At 45.2% G+C, this 18,008-nt stretch overlaps 1 protein-coding gene across 4 annotated transcripts in view; it reads left to right on the top strand.

Annotated features, from left to right (window-relative positions):
• Miga1 (mitoguardin 1) overlaps nucleotides 1–18,008 on the top strand; it is a 57,219-nt gene that overhangs the window by 9,381 nt on the left and 29,830 nt on the right. For all 4 annotated transcript variants that reach the window (XM_028754306.1, XM_028754305.1, XM_028754307.1 and 1 more), the window contains exon 6: nucleotides 191–314. In XM_028754306.1, coding sequence (XP_028610139.1) covers nucleotides 191–314 — 124 coding nt within the window. The remainder of the gene's footprint in view (nucleotides 1–190; nucleotides 315–18,008) is intronic.

Below are 18,008 nucleotides of genomic sequence, written 5' to 3'. Positions count from 1 at the left end.
CCCCACCGGTAATCCCTGTGCCAGTCCCGTCCCCCACTGGTAATCCCTGTGCCAGCCCCGTCCCCCACCGGTAATCCCTGTGCCAGCCCCGTCCACATACTGAGTCTCTCTTGAGATGAGTGTCTCTGTGTTTAGAATGTTAACATGGAAGGTAAGCGTCTCAGTGTGTTACTGTTCTTTTTCTTTGTAGGATATTATTAGTACAGAATTCATCCATAAGCTTGAAGCTCTGCTGCAAAGAGCGTATCGTCTCCAAGAGGAATTTGAAGCTACCCTTGGGGGATCTGACCCTAATTCCCTTGCAAATGATACTGGTAAGGTAGATGTTCTGTGTGGTTTTCTGAAACCTATGGTTTTCTTTCATATGTATTTATTTACTTTTCTTAAGTGTCTTAATATTCAAGTAGGTCTTCCTAGCCGGGACTCACCATGCAGACCAGGATGGCCTAGAACTCAGAGGTACTCCTGCCTAAACCTCTCAAACAGTGAGACATTAAAGGCATGAGGTTTCTTGAATGAGATTTGGAAGGAAGGAATGATTTAACATTGTTTCTATCTGTAAATCCTCTAAGATTGAAATGAGGGTATGAGGGGGCTGGAGAGCCCAGTGGTTAAGAGTACTGGCTGCGACAACTGACAGCTCCAGTCCCAGGGATCCCACAGCTGTCTCTGACTTTTATTTGTTATTTTTTCTGGGTTTTTTTTTGTTTGTTTGTTTGTTTTTTGTTGTTGTTGTTTTGAGACAGGGTTTCTCTATGTAGCCCTGGTTGCCCTAGAACTTACTCTGTAGACCAGATTAGCTTCAAACGCACAGAGACCCACCTGCCTCTGCCCCCTGAATCCAAGGTCCATATTCTTACCAGTATACTTACAAGACTGAGCACCATCTTTGAGTAGGAAGGTCGACTGTGAACTCTTAGTGGGCAGAGTGTCTGCAGACACACATTCACCGCAGCAGTGGAAGGCACCCTGGGAGCCACACACTGCAAATGTTAGACTTAGTTCTGTGTGTGCTGAGGTCTTGTGAGGATCGTACTTTCTGGGTTTGTTGTTGTTTTGTTTTTTCTGTTTCAAAGCTGGGATCTAACACTGGGCTTATACATGCTGTTTGCCACTGAGCTCTGGATCTGCTTGTCTCCTTACCCCTCGTGCTGGGCTTGTACGCACAGGTCACCACACCTGGCTTTTACGTAGCTGCTGGGGATCCAAACCCGAGCCTGCACAGCAAGCACTGGACTCTGAGCTGTCTTCCCAGACCCCCTGTTTTCTTTTTTTTTTTCTTTTTTTCTTTTTTTTTTAAGATTTATTTATTTAGTGTTTGTGAGCACACTGGATAGACCAGAAGAGGGCATTGGATCCCATTACAGATGGTTGTGAGCCACCATGTGGTTGCTGGGGATTGAACTCAGGACCTCTGGAAGAACAGTCGTTGCTCTTAACCCCTAAGCCATCTCTCCAGCACCACCACCCCCATTTTCTTTCTTTTTTTCTTTTTTTGAGACAGGGTTTCTCTGTGTAGCCCTGGCTGTCCTGGAACTCAGAAATCCACCTGCCTCTGCCTCCCAAGTGCTGGGATTAAAGGCATGTGCCACCACCGCCAAGCCTCCCATTTTCTTAATAAAGATTTTCTTGCTTCATATGTGTGTGATGAGCCACCATGCAGGTGCTAGGGACTGAACCTGGGTCCTCTGGAAGAAGCAGGTGCTCTTAGCTGCTGAGCCCCATCTTTCTAAACTCTGCTGGACCAGCACCTTACCCTTGACCTGCCCTCTCGTTACAGATGTCAGTCACAACAGATGTTGCAGCCACATTTCATAGATGGAGGTTACATTCCATAAGTGAAGTGAAGGCTTGCATTAGCTCTGTACTAATATGAGAGGCTTACTGTTGACTGTGCTGTTGAGACCGCTAGCAGAGGGCAGCGGCTGACTCATCGGTGCACTCTGTGCTGCTGGCTGGCTGGACTGGGAGTTGAAGCTTAGGGCACATTTCACACACCTGCCACTGTAACTCAGGGAAAGGACCTTGAGAGGTTATTCACAAAACACTAAGTAATAGTGAAACTTTCATTACATGGAAGATCTACTTCCTAGTGTGTAGATATTTGGGACAGTATTTATTTATAGTTTCTGTTTTTCAGATGACTAACAGTCATGATTTTGTAATTGTAAAAAAGAAATTTTTGAGCTAGGGTCTCCCTGTGTATTTAGTGCTGACTTTGAACTCATTCTTTATCTCAGGCTGGCTTCCAGTTCACAATTCTCCTGCCTCAGTCTTCCAAATGCTTCAATTACAAGTGTGTGCCACAATGTCTGGCTAGCTATTATAATTTTTTGTTCGTCTGTTCAAGAAAGGGTTTCTCTGTGTAGTCCTGGCTGTTCTGGAGCTCACTCTGAAGACCAGGCTGGCCTTGAACTCAGATCTGCCAGCCTCTGCCCCCCAAGCACTGTGACTAAAGGCATTAGCTATTACATTTTTTAAAAATATTTTTACTCACACGTATGCGTGTACATGTTGTATGTGTATGTATGTATATGGTGTACATGTGTTTATGAGTGTGTGTTTGCTTGTAGGGCAGAAGAGGCATCAGATCTAGAGCTGAAGTCACAGGCAGTTGTGAGCCACCTGACTGTAGAGTTGGGAACTGGATTCGGTCCTCTGGACGAGAGCAGGAACGTTTAACTGCTGAGACATCGCTCCATCCCTGTTATGTATTTTTTAAACTTTATTACAGAAAATATTACAAAAACCTATTTCCAAATGTGTGGTCAGCCAAACCCTTTCAGTGTGGTTATAGTTCTAGGTAAACATAGCTAGTGTAGTTTAGTACTTAGTTATGGACATGAGCTAGATAAACATAGCTAGTGTAGTTTAGTACTTAGTTATGGACATGAGCTAGGTAAACATAACTAGTATAGTTTAGTACTTAGTTATGGACATGAGCTAGGTAAACCTAGCTAGTTAGTTATGGACATGAGCTCTGAAGCTGAACACAGATGAGCTAACATCCCGCCTCCACCCGTCGTCCTACCCAAGAGGCCTTTCCTTAGACTTAGTTTATCTTTAGGATGTAGGATTTGCCTGGAATGGCTTTGTCAGCCTCTAATGCCAGGACAGGAAGACCACAATGCCAAGGTCTGCCTAGGCTTCCAGAGTAAGTTCAAGAACAGACTGGTCAGCTTTGTACTCCCTGGTATCAGAAACTGAAAGGAGGGCTGGCACTGCGGCTCACAACAGCTTAGCTAGCAGGAGCTTAGCACCTTCAGTCTAGCAGGGCAAGCACTGTCAGCCTGCCATGGTAAAACAAGCGTGAGATTCAGATTACATTAGCTTCATGAAGGATTGCCATGTCATGATGAAGTAGGCAAATGCTGCCATGTGTTTCTCTTTATTTTTGTATTTTTTTTTATTCCAGCTCTTTAAAAGGATTATTCTAAAACGGTGATACAGACTGTGTGGGTATGGGTAGATGGATGTAATATGATGATAACTTGCTTTACAATAATATTATTCGATCATATTTTTCTAGACAATAGCATCTTTTTCTGTGAATCAATTTTATTTTTCTCATATTAATGTTGGCACCTTCTGGAAGAAGACATTTCTGTGTGTGTGTGTGTGTGTGTGCACGTACACATGAATGGCGAGTGTGCATTTGCACTTTTAGTGGATGTAAGAGATACATGCCATTCCTTTGTCTTCCTGCATTGCTCCATACCTTATTTTGGAGATAGGATCTGTCACTGACTGTGGGGCTGACTTTTCTGACTTATCTACTTGCCAGCTCAGCCCCTGCGACCTACCTACGGTATCCCTGGAGCCGTAGTTATGGGTGTCCTTACCAGCTGTCACATGGTGCTGAGGGTCTGAACTCAGGCCCTATGATCACATAGCCAGGGCTTGACACAGTAAGCAGTCTCTGTAGCCCAGACACAAGACACCTTGACTCCACTGTAAAGTCATTGTTAGACAGTGACAGTAAATCTAGTGTTTCACCTTAAGGACCTTACGGCCGTGGAAGAATCATTACTCTTGGTGTAGCTGAGATTGTCGGGTCTCTATGGTTCTGACCACGACATGCATAGGAGGAGATCAGAGAATGCAGTTGGCTCTGCTCCTCTTTCCTGGACATCCGGTCATGTAGACTCTGTCCGTCCCACCTTCACCACCCTGGCCTGTCCTTTTTCCGCACAGTCACGTGGGCGCCTAGGCCTCTCGTCACGTCCACACCCTGGTCCATGCACAAGGCTCTCACTGCCTGAGCTCCCAGGGTCTGGGTCCGCTCTCCAGCCACGCTGTTGCCTCTCTGCTGTAGTGCAGTAGAGCTGAGCGGTCTCGACCAGAACTGATTGCTTCAGTTTTGTTCTCCTTTATGTTGAAATTAAGGTATGAACCACAGTAGCAGGCTACATAACTGAAAACTTTCACGAAGATTTTATTTCTAAAATCAACGCTGAATTTGAGTTTATTTCTCTGATTTTGTTTTTCGATTCTCTGCCTGATACTATGCCTGTGCACACATGCACACGCTTCCAGATCCTTTCAGTCCTCTGTCCCTGTGCACACTTGCACACACTTCCGGAACCTTCCGGTCCTCTGGTTTTTGCATGTAGAGGGCAGAGCTGTTGCTTTCCAGAGGGACACCTTGGGTGCCTTTCCCTGTACCTCGAGGTAACATTTGTTGGTCTTTGAGGCACCATGCAGAGATTTATTCATTTCTAGACTGTGAATACATTGATAACACAAAAAAATTTAAACATTTTTGTTTAATTTTAAAAAATTATAGAATAGGATCGTTTTACGTGGGGCTGTGTGGTGTATATTTATATGTATTTGTGCGGGTGGTGCCTGTGGAAGCCTCAGATCAATGATGAGTCACTCCACAATCTACCTCTGCCTTGCTCTGTGTGTGTAAAGTGTGTGTGTTTATACAGAGGGTGGTGTACACCGCCGTGTGTATACCATGGTGATACACGGGTGCATGTGCATGCCTGTGTGTAGACAGGCCTCTCTGACCCTGGAGTTGATTACCTTAGCTGAGCTGGCTGGCCAGTCAGCTGCAGAGGCTTGCCTGCCTCCTCTCTCCATGCACTTCAGTTGTACATACATGTTGTACATACATGGGCACCGGGATCCAGACTAATGTTACATGCCTGTGTAGTTGTGGCTAGCACTTTATGGACTCACACTGGATTCTTTTTATTAATTGGCTTTCTGCTCCTCGGGTTTATGGGAACCCCCCAGAGAGAGAGGTTCCAGATTCCTGTGTCGCAGAACAAGGAACAGAGATGTATGGTTAGTGCATCCTATTACTGTTACTAGAAAACAGTATAGGACCAAGTAAGAGTGCACCAGTATGGAAGTGGGTGCGTGGCCAGCGGCAGACACTGGAGAAAGGCATGGGGTTGTCATGCCGCATGGTGGAGACTGGGTGGTTGTTTGCATAGCCTGGACTTGCGCAAACATGCTCTGTTACATTTAATCTTGTGTACAACTTCATATATGACATGTCTTGTTTGCATTTTAAATCTCTACATAGGTGTCTTAGTGAGGGTTTTACTGCTGTGAGCAGACACCATGACCAATGCAACTCTTATAAGGACAACATTTAACTGGGGCTGGCTTACAGGTTCAGAGGTTCAGTCCATTATCATCAAGGCGGGAACATGGCAGCATCTAGACAGGCATGGTGCAGGAGGAGCTGAGAGTCCTACATCTTCTTCATCTGAAGGCTGCTAGCAGAGTACTGACTTCTAGGCAGCTAGGATGAGGGTCTTAAAACCCACAGTGACACACTTACTCCAACAAGGTCACACCTACTCCAGCAGGGCCACACTTTCTAATAGTGCCACTCCCTCGGCTGATCATATACAAACCATCACACTAGGGGTGGAGATGGACCTTCCCCTCATAATCAGCCTTGGGCCAACCTCCTGTTTCCCTGCTAACATGGTAATTTTAAGAAATGGAAACTATTCCAGCTTTTGAAACACTGTGTGCAACGATGGAGGAATCATTGCAGGTTTGCCCCTCCTTTGTATTTGAAATGTCATATGAAATGGAAGAGGTCGGGCACAACATGACGCACATGCAGACGAAGGTAAGGGCGTGAGAGGAGCAAGTATCTCCTAATGAAATAATACACACACACGCACACACCACGCCTATCCCTGAATACAGGTCGCTCCCGCGCCCGCTCGCTTTCTCTCTCCCTTTCCCTCTCCCTCTCCCCCTCTCCCTCTCTCTCTCTCTCTCTCTCTTTCTCTCTCTCTCTCTCTCCCTCCCCCCTCCCTCCATTAAGACTGTCCATTTCCTAACTAACAAAGTATTGCTATTTCTTTCCCCGTTTTAGATAGTGGCTAAAATATTAGCTCTCTCTCTATGGTACTCTGGAGATATTCCCTCCCTCCCTCCTTCCCCCCTCAGATTCCTTCTCCTGACACAGCTGCTCACAGACTTCCACCTCAGGACACATGCCTGCTCTCCTTGTATTTCTCTCCCCACTGCTGCTCATTCCAGCTTGCCTGCTTTGTTATTCTTCTCTCAAACTCTAGCAAAATTGTCCTTTTCTTTCTTTTTTAAAAGAATCTAGTTATTAACTGATTTATTTCCCCTGGCTCTCAAATGGTATTAGTGTTTTTAAACCCTTTTTCTTATAAGCTGGACTGGACAATGTGGTGAGGCCTTCTATAACTTCCTCCTGGAGTGCAGGTCAGAACAGAGAAAATTCCTCCTAGCCTTGCCTTTGCAACTGTTGAGAGCCCTGACTCAGTCTAGATCAGGAGAGTAACTCAGGTTCTGCACAGCAGTGATGAGCTTGCAAGCCTAGACTTGTGCAAGTCCGGGACCTCTGCCAGCCTGATGGCTAGTTAGTTATAGTTACCTTGTGTTTCCCAGCTGCTTAGTGAGGACCCAGTTCTCAGTGTTAGCCACTATACACTTCTCACAGGGAGAAACAACTTAAAATGCAAGCAGAGAGAGTGGTTTGCAAAACAAACTTCAGGTTGGATCCCTGGCACCCGTGGAGAAGCCAGATGGGTTGGCATGGACGTGTAATCTCAGCTCCAGAGTGGTGGACTCCAGCAGACACCGGAGCTCATTGACTAATCTTCTTAACTGAAGTTTGGAATTTCAGATTCAGTGAGAGACTCTGACTCAAAAACTAAGGTGCCCTAAACAGGACACACAGACCACTCCCTCTAAGACTCAGGGAGCGTTACAGCAGAGCGCAGAAATGACAGAGAGAGAAAGTACTAAATGCTGTTGTCAGGGCATGACAGGTCGTCACAGTACCTCACAGCAGCTGTGCGTGCTTGCAGTGGGCCCGCAGGGGACTGGCCACTCAGTCACCAATCATGGATGGGGAGGGGAAGCCTCTTCACTCTGCTGAACTGTTAGCAACCCATTAACTCTGCCTAAGGGATAGTTACTGCGTTCTATTGTATGCCAAATCGTCCTGGTGGAAATCAGTGGATCATAAAACTAAAACCGAGGGTGGGGCATGTGGGGGGAGGGCGGGTAGGAGGGCAGGAGAGAAGAGCAGTCACATGCACTAGATACATGCATGACGTTGTCAGAGAACAGTCGGAGTGGATAATAATAAACAATAGAGAGTGACTTCCAAAGACACCTGCCCCAACCTCCCTCCGGCCTCCACATCTCAGCGTCTGCATCTGCACGCACACGTGCAAACACAGGCTCAGGAACACATACACACACACAGTCACATGTACACACACACACACACATCCCCCCCCCTCTCTCTCTCTGCTTACAAAGGAAATGCAGCAGAATAGTTATTTTGACCCCTCCTTAATCCTGTGGTAAGAAAATGGCTTTGCATTAGGCGAGTAAGGGAGGGATGCTATTCATTCATGTTTGGTTTTCCTCCATACTTAATGATGCCAGCATTTGGAAGACAGGAGTAGGAAGACAAAAGCCAAAGGCCAGTCTGGACTATTTAGGGAGACTATGTCAAAAGAAAAAACCAAAGAAGCCTGCTTGCTGCCTTCACACAATATGGATTCCTGAGCTTGAGCTAGACCTGCTAGCAGGAAGCTTTGGGTTGAGACTATGAAACTGGTATTTCTGAGTTTAGCAGATGTTTTTTTAAGCAGCTGATTTCTGCATGCACCTGGATCAATAGATAGGAAGATAGCTTTAAGATTTTCTGATCTATGCTGGACATGGTGACACATACTTTTAATACAGCAGTCGGGAGCAGAGGGAGGCAGATCCCTGAGAGCTCGAGACCAGCCTGCTTGGTCTACATAGCTGAGTTCTGGGCCAGCCAGGGCTACAAGTAAACCTGGCTCAAAAAAACCTAGGCAATTTGCTGGCTACCAGGATGGCTTGCTGCCAAGCCTGGCACCTGAATTCAGTCCGTAGAACCCACATACTGTAATGAGAGAATTGAACTCCCACAAGTTTCTTCTGACCCCAAGTGCACAAATGGCAACCCATAAATAAATATAAGAAAAGTAAACAAAATAATCTTCAAGTGTGTATTGAACTGTTTACCATGCACCGTTGTGTTAAGTGATTCAAATGAGGTAAGACCAGGCCAGGCCTTCTGATTGCATGTAATCTGAGTAACCGGGTAAGTCTTCCTCATATCAAACAATTGGAGATTACTACAATGTATCTGTAATATTGACTTGGAGCCAGAGCTCCCTGCAGAGCAGATCCTTAGCTCCCCTCGCTGCCTGTTCTTTCCTGTCTTGTAACTGAAGCCTGCCTGTTTAACAGCCTAAGATAAAGACCTGACAGTAAGCAGGTCTGCTTTAGGATGTTTGGGGCTTGAGTCCACTCTTGGCTTATCTTGTTGTTCCTGAGAATTTTTGGAGTTCATTTACAGATCAAATACCAGGGCTATCAAGTGGTAGATATGCAGTAGTAGTATTCTACATAATTATTTTTTCATTAATAAGTAGATAACTTGTAAGCTTTTAAAAGTGGTAAAAATAGATGGTAGATTCAGAAATGCTATTTTATTTTATTCTCTCTAAATGTATATATGCTAAGTATGACAATCTTCATATATATGAAATACACAATAAAAGTATTTTTATATCTTACAATAAATAGAAATTTTTGTTATCTTCATTATTTTCTTATCTTTCATATATTTTGATAGAATGTACTCTTTAGCTGGTCACAGATACTGTGATTGGTAGAATACAGAATCTAAAACCTGACACCAAGGAGTGACGTCACATTAGAAAGAGTCTTCTGTTACCATCATGCGGGATGACATCACTTTAGAAAGGGCCTTTTGCCACCGTCATGTACGTGAGCCTGTGTTATACATCTGACGCACTAGGTCTCTGTCAGTCCCAGCCTTGGTAGCGTGTTGTGTGTTTTAGAGCAGGAGTTTCTGGGTTGTTTATTTTGAGTGAGTAACATAAATCATGGGCTTTAGTTGTGTCTGCGTCTCTACTTATTCAGACTGAGAATCATATAAGATATTCAGGAATTAGCATTGGTGTCGTCTTTCATCTGTGGTGCTGGGAATGAAATGCAGTGCTGTGTATGCTACACAGGTGCTCTAACCTTGAGACACTCCAGCCCAATATGTTGTTCACTTTCATTGGCTAGTGTTTGTGTTGGACCAAATTGCTGGATTTATTTAATGGGAGTTTAGAAATAAAGGTGATTTACAACCTATGGAGCTTGCTTTGTAGGCATTGTTTAATTGATAGGGCTTACAAGAATAAAGTTCCAGCTTATTAACCTATAGCTTCCTTTTTAAATTAATCAGGCTTTGTATTTTATATGCTTACTTTCTAATAAAAGTATGTATTGCAATATCAGTATTAGAAGCAACTCTAGAGCCATGAGTGTGATCGGTGTTGGCTGTGGGGTTTTGTTTGTGGAGTTTTGTTTGTTTGTTTGTTTGTTTGTTTTCTGATGCAAAAGATTTTGAGGTTACACTGATGTATAGGAACAAATTCAGACCTTAAAAACAAACCAGGTCAAAAGGCATGCTATAATATATGTATACTTATATATAATATACGTATAGGTATTAGGCCACCACATGATCTATTGTTTGAACAGAATAAACAAAGGATCTTAGACCTGGAATATGTATTCAGAAAAACTTGTTTTCTTTTGTGGCTTTGTTATTTTTGTTACATTTGTTTGTTTTAAGATAGACACTTCACTGCACAGCATAGACTGGCCTTAAAGACAGCATCTGAACTGGCCAGATGGCCCAATGGGTAACGGCACAAGCCTGTCCACCTAGGATCCCTGGAGCCCACATGGTGGTGGGTGAAAACTGAATCCCATAGGCTGTCCACTGACTTCGACTCACACGCTGTGCTATATGTGCCTGTATGTGCATGCACGCATGCATGCATACATATATACATGCATACATACATACATGCATACATACATACATACATACAATAAATGAAAAACATGTCTTCTGCATGTTGGTATTACAAGAGCATACCAGCACACATGGCCCAAGCATAGTCAATTCTTTGTGTACAGAAACCATGGCAAAAGATGTCAGAGGGAAAAAAAATGAAGCTCTTACTACAGTTTTAGTCAACCAGAGCCTGGTGTTTAGCAGCCATCACAGGGTAAACAGTACAGTGGGGTAAGCCTGGCTCAGTGTGTATACTGCTGTGGAGACACTGAAGGAAAAGCATTTCAGTTTTCTTTGGGCACTTACTGGAAGACTTCGTGGAAGGAATCACTTAAAAACAGACAGTAGGCCTGCCAGGAAGATCACAGATAGATCATCTCAGACAGAGAGAGCCATGGAATCGAGCTACAGAGGAGACATACATAGCACAACAGTGCACATAGCAGTAAACCTAGAAGGGTGGACCAGAGAAGTCATATAGGAACTTTGTTTCTTTAAGCAAAAATGAACTACGGAAAATTATTTAGATATTAAGTCAAATCCATGTGCTGAGGGAGACTGTGGAAGGGCAGCTGGTATCATTTCCGTGTTTCCCCCTTTCCTGGAGCTCCTCCTTTGTAGAAGTGCTTGTGTCTCTTGGGGTTTTGTATTTTGTTTTGAGTCAAGGAGAGTTCCTCTAAGGGAACTCTCTGGTGGAGAATAGGAGAAACTGTAAAACAGCCCCTCCTGTCTAGGAGCAAGAGATTTCTCAGATTTGGTAAGTCGCCAGATAGAGCATCCAGAGACCCTGAGTAAGCTTGGCTGCAAGTAGAAATACCTCAGCCTCTCCTCCCATGAGACAGCCTGGGCTTGATGCTGTGAGACTGGTATCCCCTTTTCCTGCAGAATCACTGTCACAGGAGAGGAACCTCCCCGAGGCTGTATTTTTAGGGACTGATCTCAACTGTAGACTTAAATTATATACTCAGTTCTCTAAATAGATAGAGTACAAATTACACAGCAGTTGAGAAATATGGTTAGTAAATGTGGTTCCTCTCCAGCATTAAGCATCATAATTTTAATTTTAGAGGGTATACTAATACCACAAAATGCAGATGAGCTAGTGTCATTTCTTAGGTCAACAGCAGGTCAACACAAAGTCAGCGATGGACAGTACAGTCACAGTGCTGCGGGCTCCAGAAACAGAGGGTCCCCAATGTTTACCTTTGCCTCGTAATCCAAATTATACTTCCACAGCTGTGATTTATCTGTGGAGGACTTCACTCAGCCATGTAAAGCCATTGTAGAGTTAGGGAAAGACCCACAATCACTTTCCTCCAGGAAGAGGTTGACCTAACATTTGGACTCATTTTCTGTTCTCATTTGTCTCTTTGACCAGGGCCATTGTAGTATATAGACCAGTTGTACCTATAGGTTCTATTAAGGCTGTAACTCTTCAACTGCAAGCTCATTCTTAGTTCTATATTATTTCAGTCATTTTATGTAAGGAGAAGTAGTGCTGCTGCCTAACTGTGGACGCCCCTCCCATTCCCGTGTCACCTGGTTTGTATTGGCAGCTGCATTTCACAGTTAGGAGTCACAGTTGTCCTGTTCTGCCATCATGACGTGTGAGTGTTTTGATAAATAGGGAAAAGCAGTCACAACTGTTAGGGCAGTCTGCTTTGTGCTATGCTACTGTGCCAAGATGTTTGTGCACATGTGTCGTCGTCTCTCAGTAAAGCTGTAGCGGTGAGAGCACATCCAGAACTGATCAGCCTTTAGACTCTGGGTCTCAGTGCTTCCCTTAGCTTAGCAGGACAGGGGCCCACTGAAGGGTATTTCAAAATGTAGTGCCTCCCTTCTGAGATTGTTTTTGATTTTCAACTTTAACGTTGTTCTTTGTTTCAAACTATATATTTTAGTATTCTAAAACCTGGGAGGTGGTGGTGCAGGGTTACAATGTGGGTAGCAGATTGTCACACAAAAGGGGATAAGTGTCGTGGCAGAGACTGGCCTGGTCTACACAGTGAGTTCTGTGGCAGCTAGGGCTACATAGTAAGACCCTGTCTCAAAACAAACAACAAACCCTCAGACACACAGAAAGCCTTCAAAAAAAAAAAAAAGAGCCACAGTAGTTTTCTAGACTGTTGATAATTTGAACAACTTAAGACTACAAAACACTTGTTGGCAGCTGGAACTTACTCATCTTCAATAAAGACATAGAAAGGACAAAGTTTCAGGTTGTAGTTAAGCTGTGGAAACTAGCCAGCAGCAGTCAGGTGACAGTGAGACAGTACCAGGCTCCCTTTTCTAACTGGTGTCCTATGTGGACAGCATGGGGTTATAAAAGAAGAGAGGCATCCCTGGAATCTCCACTAGCGTCTGCAGAGACTAAAATAGACCCAGTGCCTTCTCAATAACAGAAATAGAATGTGCCTAGGGACTGCAAAGCTGAGACACAGAAAACACACTTGGCTTCATCTCAGGAAATAAAGCCAGGCCCACGGGCCAGAGTCAAAGCTGAAAGGGCGTCTAGGTTTCTTTCCCATTCCCTACCCCACTCCACCCCCCAAAAAAAGCAGATCCTTTTTTGGGAAAAACTGAAGTATGTGAGTAACAAGGCTGTGAGGGGAAGAGACTTTGGCCACTGCATAATTGAGCTGGAATTAACACTCGACATGCTGATGCTCTCACAAAAGAAGAGTATTGTCAGGGTCTCTGCAAGAATCCTGTAAACTTCCAGGTGTCGAAGAAAGGTAGACAATTTTTAAGAAATGTTTAGATTTGCTTATTATTTTAAAAGATTACCAACGAGCTAACCCAACAAAAGCTAGTCCACTGAGAGCCGGGTGGCAACTGATAATTGTAGAACTCCATTAATGTGTAATCATCATTTATGGGAAGCCTTGAGGACTTCTAAGGTTGTTCTCATTCATTAAAGGATAAAAACTGTGTATTTCAGGTTCATAAATTAATTTCTCATGATCAACCTAGGTCTCAGTATCAGAAACATCAAAAACATAAAGGGGCTCTGAAAGCATGTTAAAGTCTCGCTATAGACAAGACGACCCAAAGGAGGTTAATGCTAGGCCCTGTAGCTGTGGTTCTCATGCCCTAGGAATTACCAGCTTAAAACAACAAATATGAAAGGTTAGCTTACACAAACCAACATGTGCTTTTAACATCCTTGGTGCTCTCAGGACATGTATAAATTATTGGGGGCACAAAAGAAAACATTCCCTGAGAAAGTTAATTCTTCCAGCCCACAGATTGGTTTATTCTTCTGTGTTATATGCTTAGGCAGCTGAAGAAAATAGTTCCCTTAATGGCATAAGGTGATAAATTGCTAACTTTGGGTGTTTATATACATTAACATTTAATTCTTGTAATATTTAGAGGCGGGTTTCATTCCTGTGTTTACATGAGCTCACTAGGAAACAATAAACTAGGAAGATAAACTCTTCTGAGGTTACATGGCTCAGAAGTAATGGAGCTCCAACTTTAATGAAAGCCATCTGGCTTTGAGCTCACGATTTTAACCATCAGCACTACCTCATGGATCAGATGATTTGGAGGAGTATTAGACTTCGGCGCGCAGCTTAGAACAGACAACACCAGACCAGACGGTTCCAAGGGGTGGGGGGTTTATTCAGGGCAGAGGGCAAAGGTGGGGAGAAAAACGGGAGAAGATGACAGAGAGGAGAGAGAGAGAGAGAGAGAGAGAGAGAGAGAGAGAGAGAGCAGAGGTAGAAGAGTAGAGGCCAGCCATGACCATGTGGAGAGAGGGGGAAGGGAAAGGGGGAGGGGACAGAGAGAAGCTACAGGCAAGAGATTAAGAGAGAGAGGAGGGAGCAAGCAGCCTCTTTAATAGTGGGCATGCCTACCTGGCTGTTGCCAGGTAACTGTGGGGAGGAGCACACCTGGCTGTTGCCAGGTAACTGTGGGGAGGAGCATACCTGGCTGTTGCCAGGTAACTGTGGAGGTGGAGTTTAGACAGAATACTAACATTCCCCCATTTTGGTTTAATTAAAAAAGAAAAATTAGAAAGGTGACGGCAAAGCAGGGATAAGGTTGTTGTGATATCTGGCTACTTCCTGCTGGCATTGGGGGTGATGTGTCTTTAGGAGGAACCTAGAAGAATGGGTATGAAGGATGTTTGTCTGGTCTTAGGAGAGTTGGCTGTTTCCTGCTGTCCAGGGTCTGTGGAGCGAGCCATCTGAGGATAGCTCAGAAGGAACAGGTCCAGTAGAAGCAGCTGTGTGTGTGACAGGAGATGGAGCATCTGGAGGTTGCTTTTCTGGAGCTGTTTTGAATGTGCCTGGACTTGACAAGATGTAAGGAATAAGATTAAGTACATTTGAGAGAAAGAAAATTTTTCTAAGATGTACACTTGAAACCCAGAGGGATCCCACCCTTTGTAATAGGTCATAAGTGGGAACTTTAGACAGACTTACTTATCTGGATGGCATCTATTTGGTCCATGAAAGGTAGATCTGAGTGGGTTTCCTGTAGCTTATAAGTCTACAAAAGAGATACCAGCATGAGTTACCAACACGAGCAATCTTTAAGATGAACCTTTGCTGGATCGTATATGGAATGTTTTATTAGAGTTAGGCAAGTTTATAGGAACTCAGATAATTTAGGACAGTGGGATAGAAGAGGAAATATGAAGCATTTAATTGATGGCAACTGAGTTTAGGTAATGAGGTAAGAGATAATATCTGTGAAAGCTTAGCTGTCAATGTAGTCAGAAGTCTGAGAAAGAGTAAACAGTAATCTACCAGTTATATATTATTTTAAAACATGACAGAGTCCACTAGCCAACAGTTCCCGGGGTCTCTATACTCTCTTGGGTGAAGTCAGTTTGGCTTCCAAGTGCAGAAGACACAGGGTTTTTTTGTTTTTTGTTTTTTGGTTTTTTTTGTTTTTTTTTGTGGAATGGATACGCGTGACATGAGAAATGACTTACCTTGGTTTAGACAAGTCATTTGACTCAGAGCATCCAGTTTAGTCCACTGCATTTGTTTGCACACAATCCAGGCTGTTATCTTCTAGGAGTCCGGTGTCCAAGTCTTCTGAAACCATCTTGGGTCAACTGTTAGAGGCTTTGGGAATTCTGTTGGCCATAAACTTAAGTATACTATTAGGAGACTTCTGACGAGATTGAGAGCCATAAGGATTGGTTATAACTGAATAGAATTCAATAGCAGTAGTAAAAATCTATCAAGACAGAGAGTCTTTCCTATCCTGTCTTAAGTAACTTTGGCAGATTGTGTAGGCAGAGAAAAGCACATTTTTGTATTAGTAAAGAAACATTTGGCTAGGGCCAGAATAAGAAAGCTGACAACAGTGGCATACGATCGTACAGCAGGTGGGTAGGGGCTGTGAGCCACAGGGGCTGCGGGTCAGGTCCATGGGCAGCAGCGACAGGGCGGGACTTCCTACTAGCGGCCAGAAGTCACTGCCCAGTGTCTCTGGCGGTTAGAGTTTGCAGTGGGTAAGGAAAAGCAAGTGTGTCCCGTATCACAGCAACGTTTATGTCAGCTGTTCTTGTGGCAGAAGGCACAGCTAACACTCACTTTACAGGTCCCGGGCAGAGAGGGAGAGAGCGCGCCTCCCTCGAATGCTCAGGCAGCCAAGCCCTTTGTGCGAGTGGTTGCGCACATGGGGAAGCAAGTCTCAGAGAGGGTCCCTGGCAGGACGTAAGGTGTAGACCCAGAGCAGAGCTAAGAACCACAGAGGGGAAGGGTGCAAGCCAGGTGCCGAACCTGCTGCTTCAGGCAAGCTGGCAGAACTAAATGGGTCCAGTCAGCCGCAAATGACTGAGGAGGCAGAGGGGGGAAGGGAGCAAGCAGGGTCCCGGACCGCTGCTTTTCAGGCAAACTGGCTGAACTAAGTGGGTTTAAGCGGCCACAGATGACAGAGGAGGAGGAGGAGGAGAAGCACGTGAAAGGCTGACACCTGGAGGAGACACACTGGGGACTAGAGTTGGAGCCGGCGCTTCTGAGAGAGAACAGTCTGTCCAGGCCTGGCCTGGGGTACTCAGCCACAAGAAACTGTCTCGAGAGGAGAGGGGAAATGTCTCATCCAAGGGGAGCAGTCCTAGAACAAGGTTCAGGGAAGGGCAGGGTTAGCTCTGAGCTCAAGAAATCTTCCCTGGGACCGTGTGGACGGTTACTCTGAGCAGTGGGGAATGGGGGACTGGCAGAACACATAGAGGGATTAGAGCGAAGGTAGATGAATGCTTGGATGTAGGGAACCGCTTTCCATTTACCAGACTGCTGGCAGTATGTGTGGAGACCCTTTAAAATGATTGGGTCTAGCGTGCCATTAGGTGGCCACTTTAGTCCATTATCTAGAGGGTACTCAATCCAGACCTTATTGCAGAGGTGTATCAATTTGGAAGGGCTCAAATCAGGCGTTAATTTTAGAGATTTGAGGTTTTTCAGGAGACAACCCAATGGGGTGTCTGTGGGTACAGTTTAAGACAATGTGGTGCCCATTGGATTACCAGAGCTATTTGTATCGGCGTCCCGGAAGAAAAGTCAGCAACGAAAAATCAGGCAAACAGCCTAGATATCAGGTCATTGCAAGAATATCTAGGGGCCTTGGCTGCTGCGGCACTCCAGAGTTTCGCCAGAAAGTAGCCCAACCTAGTACTAGGATTTCTGGCTGCTGCAAGAGCTTGGAGGGAGCTGTGAACTACTTTGGGGGGGGTCACCCAAACATCCAATGTCCTAGGTTGTAGTTCAGCTAGAGGCCAGTCATATGGACTGGGGCAATGAAAAGCCAACCCCTCAGCCCAGGGAAGGCTGGCCAGGCCCTAACTGGGCGTCCAGGGTCCCTCTCACCAATTGGAAGCTCCTTACCAATTAATATGCTGGTGTGTGTTTGTGGGCTTGTGCAGTCTGGTATCAGGAAAGGTGGAACTGTGAGGTCTGTGTAGGCCTGTCTGGCTGCCCAGCCCACGTGGCAGGGTACCACGTGGGGGCCTCGGCGGCACAGCTCACGTGGTAAAAGTTTTGTGAGCCTCACAGCAATGGATGGAGTTGCAGCAGCAGTGGCAATGATGGCAGGTAGCAGCGGTGGTAATGGCAGACCACGTGGCTTTAGTCCTGCACGGGGTCACGGCAGCACCAGCAGCTGGTGGGAGCTGCCATCATACCCGAAGTATTCTATCTCAGCCTGAATGCACCAGTGTTAGACTTCGGCACACAGCTTAGAACAGACAACACCAAACCAAACAGTTCCAAGGGGTGGGGTGGGGGGGTTATTCAGGGCAGAGGGCAAAGGTGGGGAGAGAAACAGGAGAAGGTGGCGGAGAGAAAAGAGAGGGAGAGAGAGTGCAGAGAGGTAGAGGAGTAGAGGCCAGCCATGACCATGTGGAGAGAGGGGGAAGGGAAGGGGAGAGGGGACAGAGAAGCTACAGGCAAGAGATCAAGAGATTAAGAGAGAGGAGGGGGGCAAGCAGCCCCTTTTATAGTGGGCAGGCCTACCTGGCTGTTGCCAGGTAACTGTGAGGTGGAGTTTAGACAGAATGCTAACAAGGAGGCCTGAGCGGATCATTAAGAATGTAATTTTTAGATGTTGACGGAGCTTGAGAGCAGTGCAGATGTGGAGCACTGTGGGGGATGCATATGCCCAGGTG

Source organism: Grammomys surdaster, unplaced genomic scaffold, assembly GCF_004785775.1.
Source record: "Grammomys surdaster isolate TR1022 unplaced genomic scaffold, NIH_TR_1.0 125996, whole genome shotgun sequence".
In the NCBI taxonomy this organism is placed as follows: Eukaryota; Metazoa; Chordata; class Mammalia; order Rodentia; family Muridae; genus Grammomys; species Grammomys surdaster.
This window is presented reverse-complemented; position numbering and strand designations above follow the sequence as displayed.